Here is a 22,813-nt window from a genome sequence, read left to right as displayed (position 1 = left end):
AAGGCCACCCCCGTCCCCATCCTTCCCTGGCCTCTCTGGTTCTTCCCCAGAGCTGTCCTAGCCTTCAGGGAGGAGAAGTGGTGGGGAAAAGAGAGACACCATTTCCTGTCACCACCCTCCTCCCATGTGTGATAGGGCAGTACAGAAAGAAGAGGAAGGGCAGCCTGGCGAATGGCCTCACACATCAGTACAGGCCACTACACAGAGGGGCGAGTTCCGGCAGGCCGGCCAGAAAGCGGAGCAGCATTAGCTCAGTCAGGGCAGATGGAAACCCAGCCCCTCCACCCACCCTCCTCCTGCGGATCCCTCCTCCAGCACCAACACACAGCGCTGGATTTTTCACAGTGCAAAACGGATAGTTGTTGAATGGAGTTAAATGGTGGCTGTGCTCGTAACAGCCACTCTTGGGAAGCATTTTCTTTTATGTTTCTGACATATTTGTGCCTTCTTCTTAAAGCCTAATTGGAAATTGAAGTCGAGGCTGATGTATTGGAGGGTAAATGAAATTAGCACTTAAACAGTTCGGGAGGTGAATGATATGCAATTGCTTTGCCTGAAATAGGATGATGACAGCTCCTAGCTGATCTGAAGTTGGTCCCATTCTTCTGGTGAGAAAGGCTTTCTACTGCATTCTGTGGTGCAAAAAGATTAATTTGAGAGCCAAGCCTATATCCCTTGACTAGTTGGGGGCTTTGTATCCTTTCTACGTCGCAGGGGTGCAAATAAGTGTCAACATTACACCCTGGCCTATTCATCAGGCGCCACTGCGCTTCAGAGAAGGGCTCTGAGCATCTCCTACGACTGCTGTGCAAATACCGAGCTCCGTACTGCAGTGGTGCTTAATCTGAGAACCTTTGTCACTGCAGATATAAAACCCAGTTATAGCAGTTTTACTCGTTAGAGTTTATTTTCCTTAGCATTTTCTTCATTTCCCCTCTTTCTCTTCACAGGTATTCCAGAGGCGGCAGAATGGCCAAACTGATTTTTTCCGGAAATGGGCTGAGTACCGCGTTGGCTTCGGGAACCTGGAGGATGAGTTTTGGCTGGGTAACGCCTCCTTTTTGTTTCCCTTGGAATGCAGCTCCAGTTCTTTGTCCATCTTTCTCCTCTCTGTGTCCATCTGGGATTATCAGAAACCCTGCGTCCGTTGAGAAGCTGACAGCTCGTGAATTGCTTTCAGTACTTCTTGCTCTGTTAGGCTCCACTATTGATCTGTTTCTATCTTGTTGTGGTGTTTTCCTCTTTGCTCTGTCTCTTCCCATCCTCATTAATAGTCTCTTATGCTGATGGGTCTTGACATGAGGCAACTTTTACAAAGGGAGAGAGCTGCCTGGTGAGGGTAGGGGGCAGAGGGAGCAACAGGACGGCTGGTCATCTCTCAGGAGCCAGACACCAGCCAGCCCGCCCGCAGGTCGGAAGAGAAATGCGACAGTCACTCGGCTCTAGTTCCTTGGAAGAATGTTATTACTGACTTGGGACGGGAAGGGAAAAAACGAAAATGACATTAGAGGTGACCGGCAATTTCCTAGAGGTCTGACACAAGCAGGAGGTGTAGCTTGAGAACTGAACTAGTGTGAGAAGGTAAACACACACCTGACCCAGGCAGACGGCAGTGAAGCCAATCCTAGAAAGCAGTGAATTTATTTTTCCCTGCGTCTCCCTCTTGGTTGGATTTTCACAGTGATTATAAAGGGAGGCAGGGGAAAGGTGGATAACTGTATTCTGTATTCGTGGTCTCCTCTCTCTCTCCCCTGTCACTATCCCGCTTAGCCTCAACATCTTTCTCCTGGACGCTCATATAACAACCCCTCCCTGGCCTTCCTGCCTCCTGGACCACCCATTGTCCACGTGGCCAGGAGAATCATCTCCCTCATACCGAAATCTGAGCAACGGCCATAACCCCATTGTGGAGCTTTTAAACCACTCCCCATCACCAGCACATGAAGACTAAACACCTTCGCTGTGGTACAAGGCCCTCGTCTTGGGCCTACGCCCCACCTCCAAGAGCCCTGCTGCTCTTCCCTGCACCCCGCAACCGACACCAGACCCCAAGCACTTTATTTATGGAAGTATAGTTGATTTACAATGTTTCAGGTGTAGAGCAAAGTGACTCAGTGTTTTTTTTATATATATATATATATATATATACACACACACACACATACACACACTTTTTAAGATTCTTTTCCATTATAGGTTATTACAAGATATTAAATATAGTTCCCTGTGCTATAAGTTAAGTCCTGTTGTTTATCTATTTATATATAGTAGTGTGTATCTGTTAATCCCAAATTCCCAATTTATCCCTCCCCACCCCAACCTCCAAACCCTTACAATCACTAATGTTTCCTCTGCAAGGAACGCTCTGCCATCCAACTCTCCCCCTCCCCCGTACACCTTGCTGTGCTCTGCGCATATCCAAAGGCCCAGCTAACCTCTTCTTCCTCCATAGGACCTATCCTACCCATTTTTCTCACCCTTTGCCTGTGGGAGAATTAGCTACTTTCTCTTCTGTGGTCCAAATCAGTGTCCATTTTCCTTTCTGTCTCTCTTGACTATACTATGGAAACTTCTTTCAGGGCTGGGACCAAACCATATTCATTTTTAACCTCATTACCTATCACAGTGGCCGGGGATAGTAGGTACCTAAAGTGTAGATAACAATCAGTCAATCAATCAATCAATTAATAAGAATTTATTGAGTGCCTATTAGATGCCCAGATCTGTATTTGCTGTTGCACATAATAAAAAATATAAGGTAAAAATCACATAAAAACATTGAAAGACAAGTCAAGTAAACAGGAAAATATCCTTACCTTCTAAGAGTTTACAAACAGCTTGGGAGATAAGTATACAGCAGAGGAATCAATGCGCCCATAGCAGACAGTGCTCATGTTTCCCAAACCTCAGCTACAGTACACCACGTTCACAATTTTTACCATATCTGGGAAATATCTGAACTATCACGCACTTGAATTTTCTATATCTCGCTTGTTTTTTTAAAGAAATCTACGGTTTTGTGAAAGAGACTTTACAGCAGTGCCAAAAATGGAAAGCTAGTCATCATGTGCCATAAATAAAAGGAAGTCTCAAAAATAAATGCAATGAAAAGAAAACAGTATATATATTATTAAATGCCAGCTGTTGCTGTGTTGGTGGTACTAAAAATGGAGATTAGAAAGTGCTGGGTGTAAACCACAAAGTACAAGATCCAAACGGAGAGTTACCGTTAGGATCAGGGTTAAGGTTTCCCCTTAATCTATTAAGAAAAAGAGAGAATTTGGAAATATCTTTCTCCCTACCTGTCCAAAGTTATTTAGTCCTTATTCCCCAAATACTTCTCATATCATCAGAGATGCCCTCCCACATTGGGAAACACTGTACTAATCTATGAGCTACTGACAAGAAGGCTGCAGATACTCAGAGAAGGAAGAGTCAGCTTCCTGGAGAAGGCATTGAGGGATGAGTAAGAAGAATGCAGGAGGGAAGCACACAAGAAAAGAGGGAAGGCAGGGATCCTTTTGACATGTGCAAACGGGACAATGGAAAAACCATCCAACCAGAGCGAAGATGCAGCTCAGGGAAAGAAGAAAATGAGGGAAGGTGCGTTGAACAGAGGCGTGTTGTGGTACCTAAAGTGGGGAAGAGAAGGTTTGACTCAATGCCATAGGTAATAGGGAGCCGGGGAGGGCTCTTAAATAGACGCCTGGCCTGGTGATGTGTAGTTCGGTGACAATACTCAGGTTAGGGGTAACACTCTGACCCATGGTTTACGTTGTAAGTTGGGTTCCCTAGAAGCAAAGCCTGAGACAGGGGTTCTTGTTCAAGTGATTTATCAGGGGAGTGCTCTCAGAAGGGGAATGAGGGAAATAGCATAGAGCAGGGGGAAAAAATGCAACAGTGTGATCTTGGTGGGAGATTAGCTTCAGTCTGATCCTCAGGGAAGCTCTGGAGCATAAACTGCTCCTCAGATTGGCCCCCAATGGGGCAAGGGGGCTGGGATTTGGTACCTCCTCATCAGGTATTGATGGAGGTCTGCCCCAAGGCATGGGGGAGGGAGCAGGTAACTTCCAGAGTAGAGCAACTCCTGTTCGGTCAAGGGCAATGATCCAAGAAGGAGGCAGCTGTGAGTTGTTGGCGGCTGGGGGCTATGTCCACTGTCCAGTTAAAGGGCATCTGGACTGTCTGTGATCTAACCAAACTCTCCAGATGTGTGCTGCCTCCTATTTCCACTTGCCTTTGAAGGACCATTCTCCCCCCTCTGACAATTCTCTCTTCTCTCTACTTCTTCACTGAGTTTTCCCCTATACATCTTATACTAGAAAACATGCTGTAACATCTCCCTTCTTCAAAATAAAAACAGTAAAAAATTAAAAAATAAAGGGCATCCGGGCAGGGCACCGCCAGGATCCACCATATCCGCGCAAGCACAAGCCTAGGGTAAGAGCAACCCGGCACGCAGCAAATAGCACACAGCTTTCGACATATAACTAACATAAAGCTTGAACTCTCAAACAGGATAGGGAAACAGAGAGATCGAGGTGACCCTCAGCCAGTCACTTCACTTCTCTGGACTTCAGCCTCCCTTTCCACAACACAAAGAGACTAGCCTAAGTAATCTCGAGATTCCCTTCCATCTCGGCAGATTGTTTTATTCTAAGTCATGGTGTACTCTGATAGATATCAAATGTCACAGTAAAGCAACAGGACCCCAGTTCAGTAAGCAGGTAGAAATCAGGAGGACTCAGAGATCACCAGCAATGCAAGGGGAGTGGTTCAAAGTATGGGCAGGTAGTCAGAATCAGAAAGTCCCAGAGCACAGCCATCCAGGGCAGAGAGACAAGAAAATACATATGAGAAAATATCACCAAGGAAGAGCTGGGCTCTGCCTCACTCTGGACTCATGGGGTCTGCACCTTACAAGAATCTATTAGACCAAGGCCTGGGAAGCTTAGAGGCCAAGGAGAGAGTGGGTGAGGGAGGGTAACTGCCCAGAAAGATGAGTGAAGACGTAGCAGTGCAAGATATAGCAAGTAGATTAGAGAGAAAGGAACTGGAGTTAGGAGACAGGTGACAATATTCTCTGACCCAGTTATGGGAGCCTCAGGAGGGCTGGAGGCTGAGAGAACAAAGAGCAGTGTAATTAAAGGTGGATGGAACCCCCTCCCAGGCTACTAGGAGATGGTAGGATATACTGGACCCCGAGGGTCTACTGTGAATTACTCTGATCAGTGTTTCTACCTCTTGCTTCCTATCACTCACACCGAAGAATTCACACCCATGTGATGCCTCTTGTCATCTTCAACTAACACCATAGTTTGGAGTGGGAGGTGGCGGGGGACAGGGCCCGGAATCTTGAGGCTCAGGGCTTGTCCGGTACTGGGTCATGACTAGATGGTAGGACCCCTGAGCTGACCTGCGGTGGGAACTCATCAGCAGAACTGGTCTGGTCTTTTTGCAGGAGGAAATTCAGTCTGGTAGGATCTGTTTGATAACAACCTGGGAAGGATTGAAGGCAAAAGCAATCCCAGTACCCCTCCTCTTTCCCAGAACATCTGTTTTGAGGCCACAGTCACATTTTGCTTCCCATTTCCAAAGCCACTGAGGCCAGGCTGACTGTGTTCTCTGCTCTCCTCCACAGGGCTGGACAACATACACGGGATCACGTCCCAGGGCCGCTACGAGCTGCGCATAGACATGCGTGACGGCCAGGATGCCGCCTTCGCCTACTACGACAAGTTCTCTGTCGAGGGCAGCAGAAGCCTGTACAAACTCCGCATAGGAGGCTACAACGGCACCGCAGGTACCTTGGCCCCGAGCAGCCCCCGAGGGCAGTGGGCGTGCAGCAGGACCGGGCCCCATGTTCTAGGCCTGAGCTGCAGAATTCCCCGCTAGCCAAGGAGGAGGGCAGAGGGCTGGCGCACTGCCTCTGGTCCACGCTGCCCCTCACCACTCAGGTGACCTGAAATCAATTTCTCAGGACTTCAGTTTCCTCATCTGGAAAATCTTAATAATGATGCCTGTCCTAGTTCACAGAGCAGTCAGGAAAAAAATGTGATAAATAGAGCGAAAGTGTTTTTAAAGTTAACAGAACATAGTACAACATGAGGGTGAAGGATTATTTTTCTTGTCTAGATTAATCAACATAGACTCTTATCCAGTGACAGCATAATCATCTATTGTCCGGTAGAAATTTCCCCTGTAATGCCACCTAGGAAAACCATCTTTGAACTAATAAAAATAAGACAGATCCCCCCCATTCTGAGCTCTACTCCCCTCCATCAGCAGTCACCATAACACCTCCATCAAGGAACACACAACAGCTCCTAAATGTTCCCCATGGGCCGCATTCCTTTTCATTCCTCCACGAGAACCCCACCACGTGGTCACGTTTTCTGTACAGATTTTTATGGCAGTTCCACTAAGTAGAGCAAAACCATCTCTATAAGCTCTGTTGCCTTAATAGTTTTACCAGAACATAATATCCAGTCTGCTCCTTCGCCTTTGCCAATTTATTTCCAGGGTTCTCTTACAGCACATTTCCTAAAACCTGTTTTGCCAAATATTCCACTATTTGGTACATGGAGTTATTGGTCCTTTCATTAACTCCAATTATAGGGCTAAATGCTAGGATATAAATTTAGCAACATTTTTATAACTCTTGGAACTAAGAAGATCATCCAAGTGTTGCCTCTCCAACGACTGCATCTGCTCAGTTATTTCTCTGCTCAGCCAGGTGCTGTTACTCCAAAGAGGAGACACACTTTCCCTTGTTGTTTGTCATATGGGAGATCATTCCCAATGGCAATCAGACCTGCCCGAAGTGCCCCAACAGAAGATCCAATTTACCACACTTCGGGCATAAAATAGCCATTGAAATGGAGTGTATTAAACACAATATCAGACTAAATCATTGCAAAAATAACCTGGTACCAACCACTCCCTAAGATTAGAATCGTGCCTGCGGAAAAGCAGTTCTTATTTCTCCCACAGAAAGCGAAGCAAGTCCTCCTACTTCCTTACATGGCCTCCCTCCCTCCCTCCACTTCACCTGCTCCAGGCCTATGCTCTTACCTGTCTAACTTGGGCCCAGCTGCTGCAGCCTCTGTTGCAGCTCTATCTCGCTACTGGGCCCCATGGAGGTCATAACTGTTGGACTGCGTTCTACTGTCATGTCTCAGAGGCAAGTCCCACCAACAATTTGGCCAATCATCATAAATTAATTGCAGTCTGACCTCTTATGTCATATATTCAGTTCATCTTCTTCAAAAGATGAGAAGCTAGGCTTATGTAGGCTGCCCCCTTCTCTGGGCAACTTCACACAATGGTTGTTCTTCCCAGGTTGGAAGGTGTCCAGGGAGGAAAAGCCCATTCTCTCTCTGGCATTTACTATTGCCCAAATTCCCTGGCCTTTATCTTATACGTTGCTCGTTTTTACTGGCCCTTCTGGCAACAATCCATCCCCATGGCCTCCAATTCCAAGTTCAGCCCCTTCTCCCATCTCCGTTGTTCTCAAAGGCTACAAAAATCCAAGCCTCTAACCAGGACTCTAATTGGATTAGAACTGAAAATTCCAAGTCAAGTTATCAATAAAAGGTTGTTGAGCAACCCCTAAAAGTTCATTGTGTGAATTGTGAGGACTCAGAAGAAGCATAAGACATGACCTCTGCAAGAACTAAACATCCATTTACAAAAACAGACCATTAAGAAGCAACTCACCACAAAATGAATGGTACTCACTCCCAGTTTACCGGGCATTCAGAGAAGGGGGTTCTGGGTGGTTGAAAAAGGCTTCATGAAGGCAGTGGCGTTTGACTGGGATCCTGATGGTAAAGGAAACATTCCAGGGAAGGAAAATCCTGGGAGAGAAATCACAAAAGGAGCAGTTACCATGGAGGGAGGGAAAGTGCAAAGGGCCTGGCTGTCCAGGACAGGGTGTGAGTTCAGAAAGAATAAAAAGAAAGTGGGTGGAGCCAGGCCCTGAAGAGCCTTAAAACGGAGGGGGCAGAGGAGTTCTGTCTTAACATGGTGGGCAGTGGGGAGCCACGGTGGGTCCTGAGTGACACAATGGATGTGGGGTTTTTGGAAGATCAAGGTGACAGCCATAAATAGGATAAAGTAAATCTGAGTGAAGAACAGAGACCAGCTGGAGCTGCTGCATTAATCCTGGTAGGAGATCATAGGAGACTTGACTGATGTTAGAAATTAAGAGAAAAGTACAAATCTGAACAGCAGTTTGAGAGAGAAAAACCAAGACTTAGATAATGTACTGAATATATGAGGTGGATATACGAAGCAGAAATGGGAGGGGGAGCCAGATTTGGGAAGGGGACATAGACCAACATCAGGATCGTATCTGAGAAAGCAGAAAGCAACATCAGAGTGGAAGTGGGAGAGAACTGTTCCAAGGGAGTAATGAGGTCAGCTTCTAGACTACAGGGAGAAAAGCAGGAGATGAGAAGGTAGGAACGTGGGTAGAGACAACACAGGGAATTGATGGTAAAGAAAGGGTCTTTAGAGAGTAGGATTAATTCAAGATTTTTTAAGACAAAGCATATGAGTATGAGTTAGGGTGAGAGGAGATGAAAACCGTAATATATATGTATAAAGAAAGGAAAAAATAAGACATCTTTTCTGCCTTCTCCAGGACCTGGAAGAATGAGTTGCAGGTAGTGGGATTAGCTCTGGGTGGACACAAAGCCTGGTTTTTAAGAGACTAGGAGGCGGAAATGAAAAAGATGGGATAGAAATAATGACATATGGACTTAGGGACCCAACTGGCCTGAAGGAATCAGGCTTCCCCATAAAACAAAGATCATCTTCCTAAGAGTTGAGTTGTGGCCAGAAGCACTTGGAGGCATTGAGTGGCCACTGTGAGTGTGGACTCGGAAGCCACAGGATCAGAACTATGACCTATCCTGGCTTAAAGTGACCTCAGAAGCATCTGAGACAACACTCATTCAGTAGTGTGAGCCCCTTCACAACATTTCTAACGACAAATCCTGCCAAAAGTTTGGCCAGTAGGTATAAATTAATTACGGTTTGATACCTCACCTCAAATACTCAATTCATATGAGTCCCCTGCATAACATCCCAACAAAAGAACACCCAGCCTCTAAGAATAGAGATCTCTCCATATCTCCAAATAGTATATACCACTTATAAACAGCTCTAATATTTAGCTAATTTTTCCTCATATATTTAGCCCAAATATGCCACCTTGCAGTCTCTACCTACTGATCCTCATACTTTCCCAAAGAGTTTTTGTTTTTTGGGGGGGATTGTTTGTTTGTTTACTCAATAGTCCATCAAATATTTGGAGTCAGTGATAATGGACACTGTCTCCCCCTTCAAGCCTGCTCTTCCCCAAGATACAGCCCTGGTTTCCCCAACCACTTCTCCTCTGACATGGTTAGGATTTTCTTATCATCCTGTTTCCTATGGACAGGAACTCTAGTTAGATAATGTCCCTCTTCACATGTGGCCCCAAGTTCTGAACAGGGGGATATTGGGTGTGAGCTGACTGGGCCTGATGAGCCATGGAGAAAGCCAGGCTGTACGGTGGTGACCCGGACTGGCCCAGGTCACCATGGCTCATCACTGTCTCCTCTGAGACAAAAGGAGCCGTGAATGTCTGTGTCCCAGTGCTGGCCTGAAAGAAACAGACGGGGATGGTGAGGTGGAGCTGAGTGGACAGAGTTCTGAGCAGAAGGCCAGGGCAATGAGGCAGAGTAAGCCCCCTACAGACTAATGAGTTCCTTTCCGAGAGCGCATTCATAACTTCCATTTGTTCGTTAAGTCCAACAAAGTTAGCCTAGGTACCCAACTAACACAATCGGCTATATAGTACTGTACTATAACAGGTTTATAATACTTTTCACACAAATAATACATAAAAAGCAAACACACACAAAAATAAACATTTTTAACTTTATAGTACAGTACCTTGAAAAGTACAGTAGTACAGTACAACAGCTGGCATACAGGGGCTGGCATCGAGTGAACAGGCAAGAAATAAAGATACTGTACTACCGTACTCTATACAGTACAAAGTACACAAAAGCACAACTACTTGGAGAGGATGCACGCACGTGACAATGTGCGCCAGACATGTGAACTAACTTACGTGACTGGACGTGCAAACACAGGTTCGCATCTTTGAAAGTTTGCAACTTGAAGGTTCATATGTAGGGGACTTACTGTAACGAGCTAGGGAGAGCAGCACAGAAGTAGTGGACCCAAGGGGTAGGTGGAGTAAGAGCTCAGTGCAGCCAGGCTGAGGAGCCAGATAGGAACAGAGAGGTGAGTGGAAGGTCTCTTAAGCGGACGCCAGGTTTGTTGGGCATGGGTCAAATGTCCAGAACATCCTGACAAAAGAACAACAGGTTGGACGGCCTCATGAATGTGTCTTTTTTCCAGGGGACTCCCTCAGCTATCATCAGGGCCGCCCTTTCTCCACAGAGGACAGAGACAATGATGTTGCAGTTACCAACTGTGCCATGTCATACAAGGGGGCTTGGTGGTATAAGAACTGCCACCGGACCAACCTCAATGGGAAATACGGGGAGTCCAGGCACAGCCAGGTGGGTGAAGCTCTGCCGCTGCATGAATGACCCAGAGCCGTGCAGCCCACGTCCCTTGGCTTTATGTTCTAAGTACACAGGTGGGTCTTATATTTCCCTTTTAAAAAGATACACTCAGAGTGTTGAGAAAGGACTCCCATAAAGAGGAAAGTAATGCAGACACTGGGATAAGAGCAGGACAGAGTCGAAGCCAGGGGAAGAAAAGGGAGGCACCTGGACTCAGGAGCTGGAACTCACCCAGAGAAGTCTTTGACAGCCAGTCAAGTCCCATTTCATTTCCTCATCTAGCATATCCCATGAAAAGCTTATCAAGTTCAGGGACAGCGTCAGAGGCTCAGCTTCATCCAAAGAAGTGTCCTAGGAAGGGAGAGATCAGAAATAGCAGTGTAAACAGGACTGTCTTTCCCCATTAGAGACCACAAGTCCATAGGCTGGGTTGGGTGACAGGGTGACCAACTGGGTCAACTGGGACCTCTCCAATTTTAGCACTGAAAGGCTAGCGGCCAGGGCACCCCTTAGTCCTGGGCAAACCAAGACGGTTGGTCACCTGATAGGTGGAAACCACCTGACTCTCCCATCAGGAGTGAGCGGTCAAACACAGTTATGCTCTTCGAAATGCTTCTATACTGTTGGAAATTTGAAATTCAATACTAGTTACTGGTGCGTGCAAATCCTGAAACCAAAACCAGAAAGCCAGCAATAAGGAATGACCTGCAACACATTTCCATTATAGACCCAGGCCACTGGCAATGTCTAAAGAGAATAGCTAGAAAAAAATCTCTGCTCTTTTGCCCTTTTTGGGAACTCAGCCTCAAGCTTCATGTTAATGGAAAATGACTAAATGCACATCTTGGATTCTCCACTCTCATCCTCCTCTATCTTTTCAAGCTGGCAGTTCCGTTGAGGGGGTAGGGATGATCTGACATGCTTATCTTTCTCCTTCCCAGGGGATCAACTGGTACCATTGGAAAGGCCATGAGTTCTCCATCCCCTTCGTGGAAATGAAGATGCGCCCCTACAGCCACCGTCTCGTGGCGGGGAGGAAACGGCGGTCCTTGCAGTTCTAAGCAGTGGGCGGCTGCGAGCCAACTGACCTTTTCTGTCATTTGTTTGTATTTTATAATATGAAACAAGGGGTGGGGGACATAGTAATGCTTTGCAACATATTAAGAGCGTTTGAAGGAAGCAGGATGTAGCAGGAATCAGCTGAGAATCAGCAGCTCATGGTTTCTGCTGCCCCCGGGCCTGACCCTCTGTCTCCATGCTCCCTCCTACCCCGTCATCCTTAACCTACCCCTCTTTTCCCACCAAGGAGGAAAAGTGAGACGTTTTCTTAAAAGACCAATTCAAAGGTAAACCCTGGAGTCAGACTCTGTGATGGTGACAGGCACGTGCCTTCTTTCCTGCCCTCCTTCTGAGATGCCCTTCACTTCCAGGTATTGCGCTCTGGTCACTGCCTTGGATGGCCAGGTTCTCACCCCAGCCCAGAGAAGAGGCCTCAGCAAGAAAGCTTTGCCAACAAGTCCCCTTAAAAGGAAACAGATTAACCTCACCCCGTCCCAACAGCCCAAGGCCTAACGGGCCAAAGATTCTCATCTGACACTCTTAACTTACCAGCCAAGTGTCCTCTGTCACCTTTCAAGAGTAGTGGCCTCTTTTCCAGCCAACCTATCCTTTGCCCACTTCCATCCTAACCCTTAGACCCCCTACGGCCCCACAAGCGCAACCACTGTTTTGGATTCTAGCTCCCAAGGTGTTGCCTGCCCCTGGCCTGGGCTGCATAGCAGCTGTGTACCTAGGGGTCATAAGTCCCTGCCCCTCCCTTGGGTCACAGACAGCAACTTTCTTTGAAGATGGGAGGGGGAGATAGTTGTGGTTTGTAGCACTTTGGGGTCAGGCATGGAGGAAAGGACAGAAGAAACAGAAATCAGGGTCTCCGCCATTGAGATGACCAGTTCCATGGGGAACACGGATCTCACTTGGCTCCATTTTCTCTATTTCTGGTCCTATTTGTCATGGATTTTTTTTTTCCTGAATTGCAAACGAAAGGCCTCATTCCTGTCTTCAGCCAGGTTCTCCTTGGGGGTCGGGGTGGGGGGGGCTTAATAAGAGTCAGAAGAAGTTATATGACCAGCCAGCCATTCCCCTGACTGATAATCCTTGGGAAGGGGTGGAATTTTAGGGTTTTGGTTTCAGTTTTCTCCTCTTTTTTGGTCCTGTGGGAAACAGGAATGACCTCCTTAATGAGGTGAGCTCATGAGAAGCCTTTCTCCATCTTCTTTTATTATTCCGCCTTTGAGAGGAAACATGAAAAGTGCCAACGGAAATACCATCTAGAAATCCAAACGTGAAGAGGGGAGGAGTGTGGGCCTACCTCCCATTTTATGAGATGTGCTCTCTTCACTGGCATGATTTGATTTTTAAACCCAAGAGAGCTGGGGGCTCTAAAAGCCATGACCCTTCAACTTCTCCAATCAAATGTCAGCTGCAAGCATCCCTGCAGCATCTGCCAAAATCCAAGCCCAGTCTCCCCAGCTGCCTTTTCCCTTTCCTCTCCTTTTCCTTAAAGCCCCAATTCTGTTTTTTGTAATGCCCACATTTAGTCAAACTGGGGCATCCTGGGCCTTTCCCAACCGATCACGGGATGAGCCTGAGAGTTGGAAATTTTCTAATGGAAACATCCACAATCTAACCAAGCTCTGTTAACCAGGAAAGGAGAGTCCCTCAGACTGACAACCACACTTCTGAGGTGATGAGGATGGAGTCAGCTGCCACTTGCATTCTCCCTTTAGCAGACCCTCAAGGCCTTGTGCACTGCCATGGTGTGGATGTGACTGCCGGACCAGTGTTGGACACAGAGGTTCCATTTCTCAGTTCATCATGGGCTTCAAAAAACTAGGGGAAGGAAGAAGAAACAGAAACAATCCTTTCAAGAAACCTGCTGATTAAATAAGATTTAGATAGGGAGTGGGACACCAGTGAACAGTAGGAAGCATGTTGAAGGAGGAACCTGGCGTCTCAGGAATAGGCCCAGCTCTGCCACTTTGTTGGCACTATGACATCAGGACAGTTGTTTCACCTCTCAGGGCCTCAGTTTCCTCACCTGTTGAAAGAAAGTTTAGACTAGAATGGTTTCCCTTTCAGTTTTGACAGTCAGTAAGGCCAGTCTTTGACCTGAAAATGGAAATTGGCATTGGTGAGAGAGCACAATTAAGTAATGAAAATTCACCAGAAGCCCTGCTTTATGAAAGACAGAAAGAGAGAGACAGACAGAGAGAAGGAAGGAAGGAAGGGAGGGAGGGAGGGAGGGAGGGAGAGAGAGAGAGAAAGAGAGAGAGAGAAAAGAAAGGAAGGAAGGAAGGAAGGAAGGAAGGAAGGAAGGAAGGAAGAAGGAGGAAGGAAGGAAGAAAGAAAGAAGGAAAGAAAGAAAGAAAAAGAAAGAATCAGAAGTCATCAGTCAAATATACACACGAGTGTGCAGCGTGCACACACACACACACACACACACAAGAAAACATTGCAGAAAAGATTGTGCCAAATAAGTGGCTGAACTCATTTTGTCCATAAAAGCAGAACCCAGGGACCTAGTGCCAGTACGGCCCACCTCATCAAGGGAACCGAAATGGAAAAAGATCATGAGTCTCCATGCTGTCAATTCAGGTGAAAGCCAAGAAACATCAGTGGAAACCAAAATCTGTCTTTTATTGGAACCATTCTACCCTATGGAACATTTTTATAAATAATAGCAGCAGCATTGCCTAGATTCATGTTAAAGAATTTTAAGGCTAGAAAGGAACTTCAAAGATTAGCTCACCCAACATTCTAGAAAAGGATTTATAGATTCCTTTTATGAAGTGGAGTGATTTTCTCACAAATTTTCACCATTTTTAAGAGACACTGTGCCCCATTACCTCCCCAAGGCCCATGGTCAACTTGACTCAAAGCTTCATCAATAGACTTATGCATTCCTGCTTATCCTGTTCCTCCAAGTACCCGTGCTCTTCCCAAGCGTGGATCCAGTAAGCGATACTCACAAACCACTCACCCTCACACTCCAAAGTTTCCCTCAAGGGACTCAGAGGGAATAGAAGTGGATTCTGGTCAGAGGCAGTTAAACTGCAGACACATCAGGATGTGTATTGAGGAAAAAAAAAAAAAAAACCCTACCACCAATGACTGCAATACACTCATTGCCTAGACCTGAGATCCAGACAGTTGCTTCTTTTTGCATTTCCCCATCAGATAATTTCCAACACAGTAAACTCACATTCTCCAGGCTTCTATCTGGAAGGTGAAGGGGCGGGGGTAGTGGGGAGATGACAGATCTGTGGAAAATTCCTGCTGGCCTTTAGACAGATTTAACTGGAGGAGGGAGACTTGCTAAGTGTGACCACTGGGGCATTTACAATCCCCAGTCACCTCCTGACAGTGGGGTTGAGGATACCCAGGGCCTCCAGGTTTTCAGGAGAACTCATACCAAACCAGGACCCAGGAAAACTGGCCAACTGATTTGTAAAAGAAACAATAACAAAATGGCAGCAAGAAAATGCAAAGCAAACTTCCAGAAAGAGTTAAATCCGCCCTATCCTTCACCTACCAGCTCCCACTCCACTCCTCATGGAGCAGCAAGATACCCAACACCTGTGCCCTCCCACCTGGGAAGGAACCAGCTCTCTGCACAGTGAAGCTGTTATTTCAAAGACAAACCTGAAGAACCAAGGTTGCCAATGAGCTCAATGCCAAACCAAACAATCCTTAATCGCATTTATACCTTCAAAATCCAGTCCCAGAACTGAGCTGTAGATTAAGGGACAAAAGGTCATTGTGGAATATTTTCAAAGAGCCCTTTTAAAAGTATCAGTTGAGAGAGGGTTTATGAGTTCTTCTTTGTCCTCTCCTCTAGAAGATAAATGGAACCTGTGAGAACAGTGGGTGCACCAAGCCGAGGGGGTTGAAATAGACTAGCAGGTGGCCTGGATTTGCAAATACCCCTTGGGCATGAAAACATTTTTCTTTTTCTTCTTTAACCTCCACCCAGAATTTCAGGAAAGGTGGAGCCACTTAACTCAAGATATGTGATTTTCTATGCTTGCTTTCTTATCACCAGACTCCTACTCAATCTAATCCCTTACTTCCATTTCTTTCCCTCCAAAGGGGGCCCTATACTTGCATCTCACTGTCCATTCTTAAAACTTTGGTAAGGAACCTCAGAAAGATTCACACTTCAGTTTCAATAATCCCAAGAGGGTGGGGTAATCTGTTTTCACTTGCCTCAAACTTGCCATGGCTGCAAGAAGGGCCCTGGGACCTCAGAGGGCTGGAGTCAATCTGTGAAGTTTAGGAGTCTGCCTTATGCACAAAGCTCCAGATACTGAGAGCTGCTGACTCAGTTCTGCATAGCGTCCCCGGGTGGTCTGTTTTCCTCCCAGCAACAATAACAGAGAGGTTCTTTGCTCTGCGGAAAGGTGAGTCACGTGGCCCAGCCACAGAGGGGCTGGCTTCTGCACTGTACCTATAGCCTCTCTCTGGCTCCACTTTAGGGTCCCTTGGCCAAGACCCTGAAGATCTTTGACTCAACGCGTCCCTAAACCTTTGTTTCTTCCATAACCCAACCCCACACAGATGGGATAAGGTTTCCCTCAGCAATACTGGAACATTCTGGCACTACCAGGCCAAAGAAGTACTCATAGGCCAAATGGAAACCTCTAAAAACAAGCAAGGGAAAAACTCTAGGATAAAGAATGTGTTGGTGTAGATTCAGGTCCAATTAGAAAGAATGGGTCTGGTTCATCCTAATTGTATCCACACTGGATTTACTGAAGTCCATTCTGGGCTCTTCAAGCTTTGAGAAACAGCTGGGAAGAAAAAAATTAAATGTAAAATACAAAATAACATAAAAAGGAAGCTGATGGGTCATTGGAGACAAAAACCAAGCTTTCTACAGATGGTCCCACAGTAAAAAAAAAAAAAAAAAAAAAAAAAACAGAAACCAGGCGTGAGGAGCCCTGGTAAAGGGACCAGCATTAGTTCCTTGAGTTCTAGCCCCCGACCTCCCCACAGAGCTCCTGTCAGTTCACCCACTTCACCAAACGAAGGCACCAGAGGCCTCCACGGCACAGAAATGAGAAGCGGAAGGACTTTCTTTGCTTGCTCAAGCAATCTGCCCGGACCTCGCTCTTTCTTCACAGCAGCCACAAGCCCGATTTGCCATCTCCAGCATTTCTGATTCCTTTTTCAAGGTCACCCCTTGCCTGAAGCATGACTTGACTGCACCTGCAGCACTTCATTGTCCAAATGTCCTTGGCAAACCTTGCAGTGTTTGGACAGTGTTGCATTTTCTCCACACCGGAAATCCTCCCTCCTTCCCCAAGCTTAATAAGGCTATTGCGGGGCATCCAAATAACACAGCTCTTGTTCCTCAGAAAACCCCTGTCTGCTGTTAACTTCATAAAACAGCTCCTCATTGTTGACTGTGAAGCTGGGCTGATGCTAAACTTCCAGTTCAGTTAAGCCTTCTGGTCTCAAGGGCTCAGCTCTCCCAGGTACTGGCACTGGCTCACCGGCATCAGGGGGATCATGGGAGGCAGTGCAAACATCCCAGGAGGCCTGGAACCCTGAAGCCACGAGAGAGGGTGTGGGCCCAGGTGCATGGCCAGGAGGCAAATGCATGGATGAGAACTATTGTTTCCTTCCCATCGCTGGTTTGGCAGCCCCCAGGAAGACCCTGCATTCTTTATTAACATCTTGTCCTTGACACTAATAAGCTCAACACAGCTTCCAAAAGGCAAATATGGGAAACTTCAGAGCTGGAAGGGACTCTGAAAATCATCTAACCCATCCCCCTCATTTCATTCTCCAGGAAACTGAGGCCCAGAAAGGTTAGGCAACTTGCCCAAGTTCACCCAGCTAATTAGTAACAGAGCTGAGATCAGATCTGGCATATCTTTTTCATTTTTTCTCTCCCCAAATGAAGACTAAGAGAAATGGTATTTATTGCATAGCTACTATTTTCCAGATACTGTACTAGGAGCTTGACATCTATTACTTTGTTAAATCTTCACCACACTGTTAAATCTTCACCACACCCTGGCTCAAGTTTAATCATTTTACAGATGAGAGAACAGAAGAACAGGAAGGTTAGGTAACACGCCCAAAGTCACACAGCTGCTAAGTAGCGCCATAATTAGAAGCTCTCTGTCTAACTAAAGTCCATGCTTTTGCTGCTTCATGAGGCTGCAGCCTTTTAAATTTATTTAGCCAAGTGGCCACCATCTTGGATTTACTAATATTCTCACAAAGGGGCTTCGAACACCACTTCCTCTCTCCTCTCTGTCTTTTAAGAAAAGGGAGTTCTTGCATAGTTTTTGCCACATACTCCAGGGGACATTCAACCTCACCATCAGAAGTAAGAAACATCCTGGCAACTTTTTCCTTTTCCTTTTTTTTTTAATTTGGGAGGTGAAGGAGAGGGTCACAGTGGGTTGGGAAGGGAAGATAAAGACCAGAACACAAACACTATTTCCCCCACCCCACTCTTGGAGAATATGCAGCCTCTGTCTCATCCAACATTAGAAGAGTGAGAAATTCCAGAATCATTCTTCTCAAACTGAGGCAGAAGACGTGGCCAGGATTGAGGAGGGGGATGCCCCCAGAATAAGCATGGCACGTGTTCCTGGAGTGTCAGTTTTACTCTTGAATTTGGGAGGAAAAGGATTATATTATTCATGTATTCAAAGCAATGCAGATGGCATCAAATGCAGAAATGCCAAGAATTTTTAGGCTAAAACCTGTAAGTTATAGACTGACTTGGGCTCCCTCCTTCTAGACTCTCAGGGGTACTAGGACCTTCATGGTTCTTCGCAGGGTCATATCAGTGGAAACTTTTGAGGAATGAGGCTAGAAGAAGGCAGGAGACAAATTACTTTTGTTCATTCCCTGGTTTCTTTACCCTTCTCCCTTCCTGCTCCCACCTCCCAGTGGGCAGGGGGCCTCAGAGGGCAGTGGCTATAATCTCAGCTCTCTTTGCTACTTTGGGGAACTTAGAAGGCAACTGGTACTTGGTAACTTGTAATTTTCACTGCCTGGCCCAAATTCCAGAAACGAGCCCCGGTCTCTTATTTGAACAACATTTATATGTAAAGGAATACGTGTCCTGGGAGAGATCTCTGCATTTTATGGTCCTCTCCCATGTAGGGGCTGCTTGGGCAGCAGTGACCTCTGTGTTAGATGCAGCAGACACCACAGTTTCCAAAAACATGTCAGTCAAGAAAGTGCTCCCCTGCCAACTCTCTGTCCCCACCCATGACCTCCCTGATGCCTAGACTCGCACCACGGCCCCACAGACCAAGGTTCACAAGCTATTGCTAACACATAGACTCCCCCTTCCTATCATTCCACACACCCAACCCATCATTCCAACCTCAAAGACACTCCAGGCCCACAGGAATTCCCAGGTACCCTAAGCAAGTCACCGTGATTTTGAGGGAGCTGTTACCTGGGGCTCGGCAGCTGGAACCCACCCTGGTGGTCTCTAGACTGTTGTTCTGAGAAATCATAAACACCAAATCCTCCAGTCCCTCCGAATTTGAGTTTGTCGTTTTAACTTTTAACAAGCCTTTTCAGGTAAAAATAACAAAGACCAGTTTACTCACTTTGTAGCTACAATGTGCCTGGAAAAGCATTTACTTAAAAGAAAGACTGGAAGGAAGAAAAAAAACAAGAGGAAATGGAGTACACACTCCTCAGGCAATGCACACTTAAATGAACTAAAATAACGTTAAAAACAGACAGAGGAAGGGAGAGGACTAACCCATTTCCCCCATCTTTCCATGGCACTGTAGCTCAAAGACTGGAATCTCCACTTGTTAACCATTGTTAACTAGTATTTTTAGTCCTGGTTGCTTTTAGCCTCTGTATAGTTCCTTTTTTAAACACATTTTCTATACGTTAATAAAAGATCCTGAAGGAATGATGTGCTTCTGCTGAGTCCTGTGGGGAATCTCGGAGGTGCACCTTTCTTCCCGACAGGCCAGCCTTCTCCTCTGCTCCGGCCCCTCCCCCGCCCCTCAGTGTTCACCCATCACTTCCGCCCAAGTATCTTCTTTGCATCACCCTCTTGGGTAGTGAAGGGGTACCTGGACCCAATCCCATCGTGTATGTGGCAGCTTCCCCACACCAACAAATGATTCTCAAACACTATCGACCTGGAATAGAATCAGGTGAAGGGCTCAGTCCCGGGAGACCGACCTCCGCTTCAGACACCAGTCTCAAGACCAGCTTGTGACCTGTGCCTCTGGTTGGCAGCTACAAATGGGAGGTTCCAAGACCCCCTCCTTGGGTTTGATTAATTTGCCAGAGCGGCTCACAGAACTCAGAGAAACATTTTCCTGACTAGATCACTGGTTTATTATAATAGGATATAACTCAGAAACAGCCAGATAGAAGAGATGCATAGGACAGGTCATGGGGAAAGGGGCACGGAGTTTTCATGCCCTCCCCAGGCACACCGCTCTCCCCAAATCTCCACCTGTTCACCAACCTGGAAGCTCTCCGAACCCTGTCCTTTTAGCTTTTTATTACATAGGTATGATTGATTAAATCATTGGCCATTGGTGACTGTTCCAACCTCCAGCCTCTCTCTCTCCCCTCCCTGGAGGTCAGGGGGTGGGACTGAAATTTCCAACCCTCTAATCGTGTGGTTGGTTCTCTTGGCAATCAGTCCCCATCCTTAGGTGCTTCCAAAGGTCACCTCATTCACATAACGGAAGACACCTTTATCACTTCTCAACTTTTAGGAAATCCCAAGGGTTTGGGGAGCTGTGCGCCAGGAACGGCGGATGAAGACAACTATGTATTTATTATAAATCACAATAACACAGGTAGGCTGATCTCATTCCCAATGTCTTGCTACTCCATCTGTGTTTCTTGCCTCCCCTGTTCCTATTCTCTCATTATAGCCTCGTTATCTCTACCTCCTTCTCCCCACCTCCTCCTCCTCTATCCTTTCTTCGTCTCTCTCTCTTTCTTCCTTCCCTATCTCCCACTCACCTTGAATTCTCCATCTCACCCTTTGCATTTATCATCAGGAAATGTCACTGCTGGGTGGCAGCCTCTGCTGGATGCCCCAGCATCACCCGGACTGGTCCTGTCTATGATTCTGAGCCCTTGATCAGCCACAAAGACTGACTCATTATCCAGCTCCCTCAAGCCTGCAGTGCCCAGTGGTAGCCAGATCGCCAAGGCTCTAGTGCCACCTATGGGCACCGGTGGAGAACATCTAACAGGCCCAACTCGCTGGACCTGCTTCCCATTGGCTCAGTCAGTCTCCAGCTCCTCGTGACCACCTGCCTCTCAGACTTGGTTACCTGGGATAACAGTCTCTTTCTCTCCCTTGAAACTAGTCCCAGTGCACACTGTCAGATCAACTCTAACCTCCAGGTAACACTAGGTGAGACCCAGCAAGGTAATGGCCCCAAGAGGGGGGTCATGAGGGGAACGTCCATGCAGTTCAGTGCTACAGGCATGCAGAGCCAGGAAGTACAGAGATGACTGTGACAGAGCACGGTAGGTGCCATAAACCCAGAGAGGCTCTTCCCCAGCTGGCTGGGGCAGGGACGTGGGGGGACTACCTGAGGAGGTCAACCTGGCTGGGTCTCACGACAGTAGGCATTAGCCGAGGGAAAGATGAGTAGGGAACAGCATGAATGAGAGTCAGAGGGCATGAAACAGCAGGGCCAGGAGTGGTGAGTATTCATGTTGGCCTGGCTCCCTGGGGCCCTGAATGGGAGTTTGATGACAGAGCTGCTCACAGGGACAGACTGAGCATTGTGAAATCCCAAGGCCAGCAGGGAGAGACTTTTCTCCACATCCCCATATTAAAAGGGAGACATAGAGCATACTTTTAAAAAGGGACAGATTCCCAGCCTTGGAAATAATTTTTTTTTAAGTTTATTCCTCTTAGGAATAAACCTTTTCTAAGCACCAGCAGGCCTCTCCTCAACCCTGTGGCTGTGTGAGAAACACGGACAAAAATCCCAGCTTCCAATCACGTGACAATCTCCCACAGAAGGCATCCTACTCGAAAGGGGGCAGAACACTTTTCTTAGCCTTTCCCTGTGCCTCTTTTCCTAAAAAGCAGATTTCCGTAATATCAGACAAGAGAGGCCCTTTTTTTTTTTAAAAAAAAAATCACATTTCCTGGTCCTATTTTAAATAAGCCACCCCGAAACCCATATGTCAGGATTATGTTACCGGAGGAGTGACCTTTGTAATATTCAGATAAAACCCATCCCCTGAATCTCGTCCTGCGTGTATCTGGGAAAAGGAAACTAAAGGGATGTCATGGAACTCAAAGGCATTTCAGGAATTAGTATTTATTCCTGAGGCGCCTGAATGCTAACGTTATGTTCTAACTTCAATGAGTAGAATTCACCCATTGCTTAAGACCTGTGGGCGCATTTACAACCATCTGAATACAGATTTAATCATTGCTGTGTTGTGGGAACGAAGAACTGCCACGGGTAAGATTAAAAGTGGATTATTAAGCAAGAGAAATGTTGACAGCATTAACAATCAGTGCGATTACCAAGAACCCGACCTAAACACAGTAGCGTCTCCTCTCCCTTCTCTTCACTCCCAGCAGTGACTTCTTTGCCAGTTATCAGTAAGACGTGATCGCAGAGTAAGAGCCCATGGGGCCTGTATCTCTCCTCTCATGTGATATGTACAATAGTCTCCATTGCCCAGGCTTTCAAGGAACATGCACTGGACTCGTAAATCTACACATAACTTCATCTCTTATTCCTCTTCCCTCATCTCACCATCTGCGCTCAATGGGCACCTGCTAAGGACCAGACCCAACGCTGGCCCTGCATGTGCAGAGATGAAAGGGCCGCCTCTCCCTTGAAGAGATTTCGCCTCTTTTTGCCTCTTTCTGCTTCTCACCACTGGTACCAAACTCCCTACTCCCCAATCAATGTTCCACACATATGTGAGTGAAGACCCTCGATTCAAAGGTTTTACAATAAAACAGAGTAAGTTTTCCAAATTGATGTTTATGTGTTCACGAGGAACTGGAAAGAGATATACAGTAATAGAATTCAGTCAATTAGGATGAGGGTTGTCATTTCAAAACTGACAAGTTTTTTTTTAACTCAGACACATTTCAAACACTAAGAAATGTGGCAATTAAGGAAAGTTCTTGAATCCGAAAAGCTAACAGAACCTTCTCA

At 46.6% G+C, this 22,813-nt stretch overlaps 1 protein-coding gene and 1 long non-coding RNA gene across 3 annotated transcripts in view; one reads left to right on the top strand and one right to left on the bottom strand.

Annotated features, from left to right (window-relative positions):
* Positions 1–11,677, top strand: part of TNR (tenascin R) — a 415,801-nt gene extending 404,124 nt beyond the window's left edge. Inside the window, exons 20-23 of one of the 2 annotated variants that reach the window (XR_010941221.1) lie at positions 951–1,047; positions 5,642–5,803; positions 10,420–10,663; positions 11,531–11,677. Coding sequence is in view for 1 of the 2 variants with exons in the window: in XM_067728715.1 (XP_067584816.1) it covers positions 951–1,047; positions 5,642–5,803; positions 10,420–10,583; positions 11,531–11,650 (543 nt within the window). In the remaining variant the exon portion in view is untranslated. The remainder of the gene's footprint in view (positions 1–950; positions 1,048–5,641; positions 5,804–10,419; positions 10,664–11,530) is intronic. The other variant, XM_067728715.1, reaches the window with a different exon arrangement.
* LOC137219726 (uncharacterized) overlaps positions 1–22,813 on the bottom strand; it is a 295,061-nt gene that overhangs the window by 150,480 nt on the left and 121,768 nt on the right. Inside the window, exons 3-4 of the long non-coding RNA XR_010941222.1 lie at positions 10,821–10,940; positions 7,741–7,859 (exon numbers count right to left, since the gene is read on the bottom strand). This is a non-coding gene — a long non-coding RNA (uncharacterized lncRNA). The remainder of the gene's footprint in view (positions 1–7,740; positions 7,860–10,820; positions 10,941–22,813) is intronic.

Source organism: Pseudorca crassidens, chromosome 2 (assembly GCF_039906515.1).
Source record: "Pseudorca crassidens isolate mPseCra1 chromosome 2, mPseCra1.hap1, whole genome shotgun sequence".
In the NCBI taxonomy this organism is placed as follows: domain Eukaryota; kingdom Metazoa; phylum Chordata; class Mammalia; order Artiodactyla; family Delphinidae; genus Pseudorca; species Pseudorca crassidens.
This window is presented reverse-complemented; position numbering and strand designations above follow the sequence as displayed.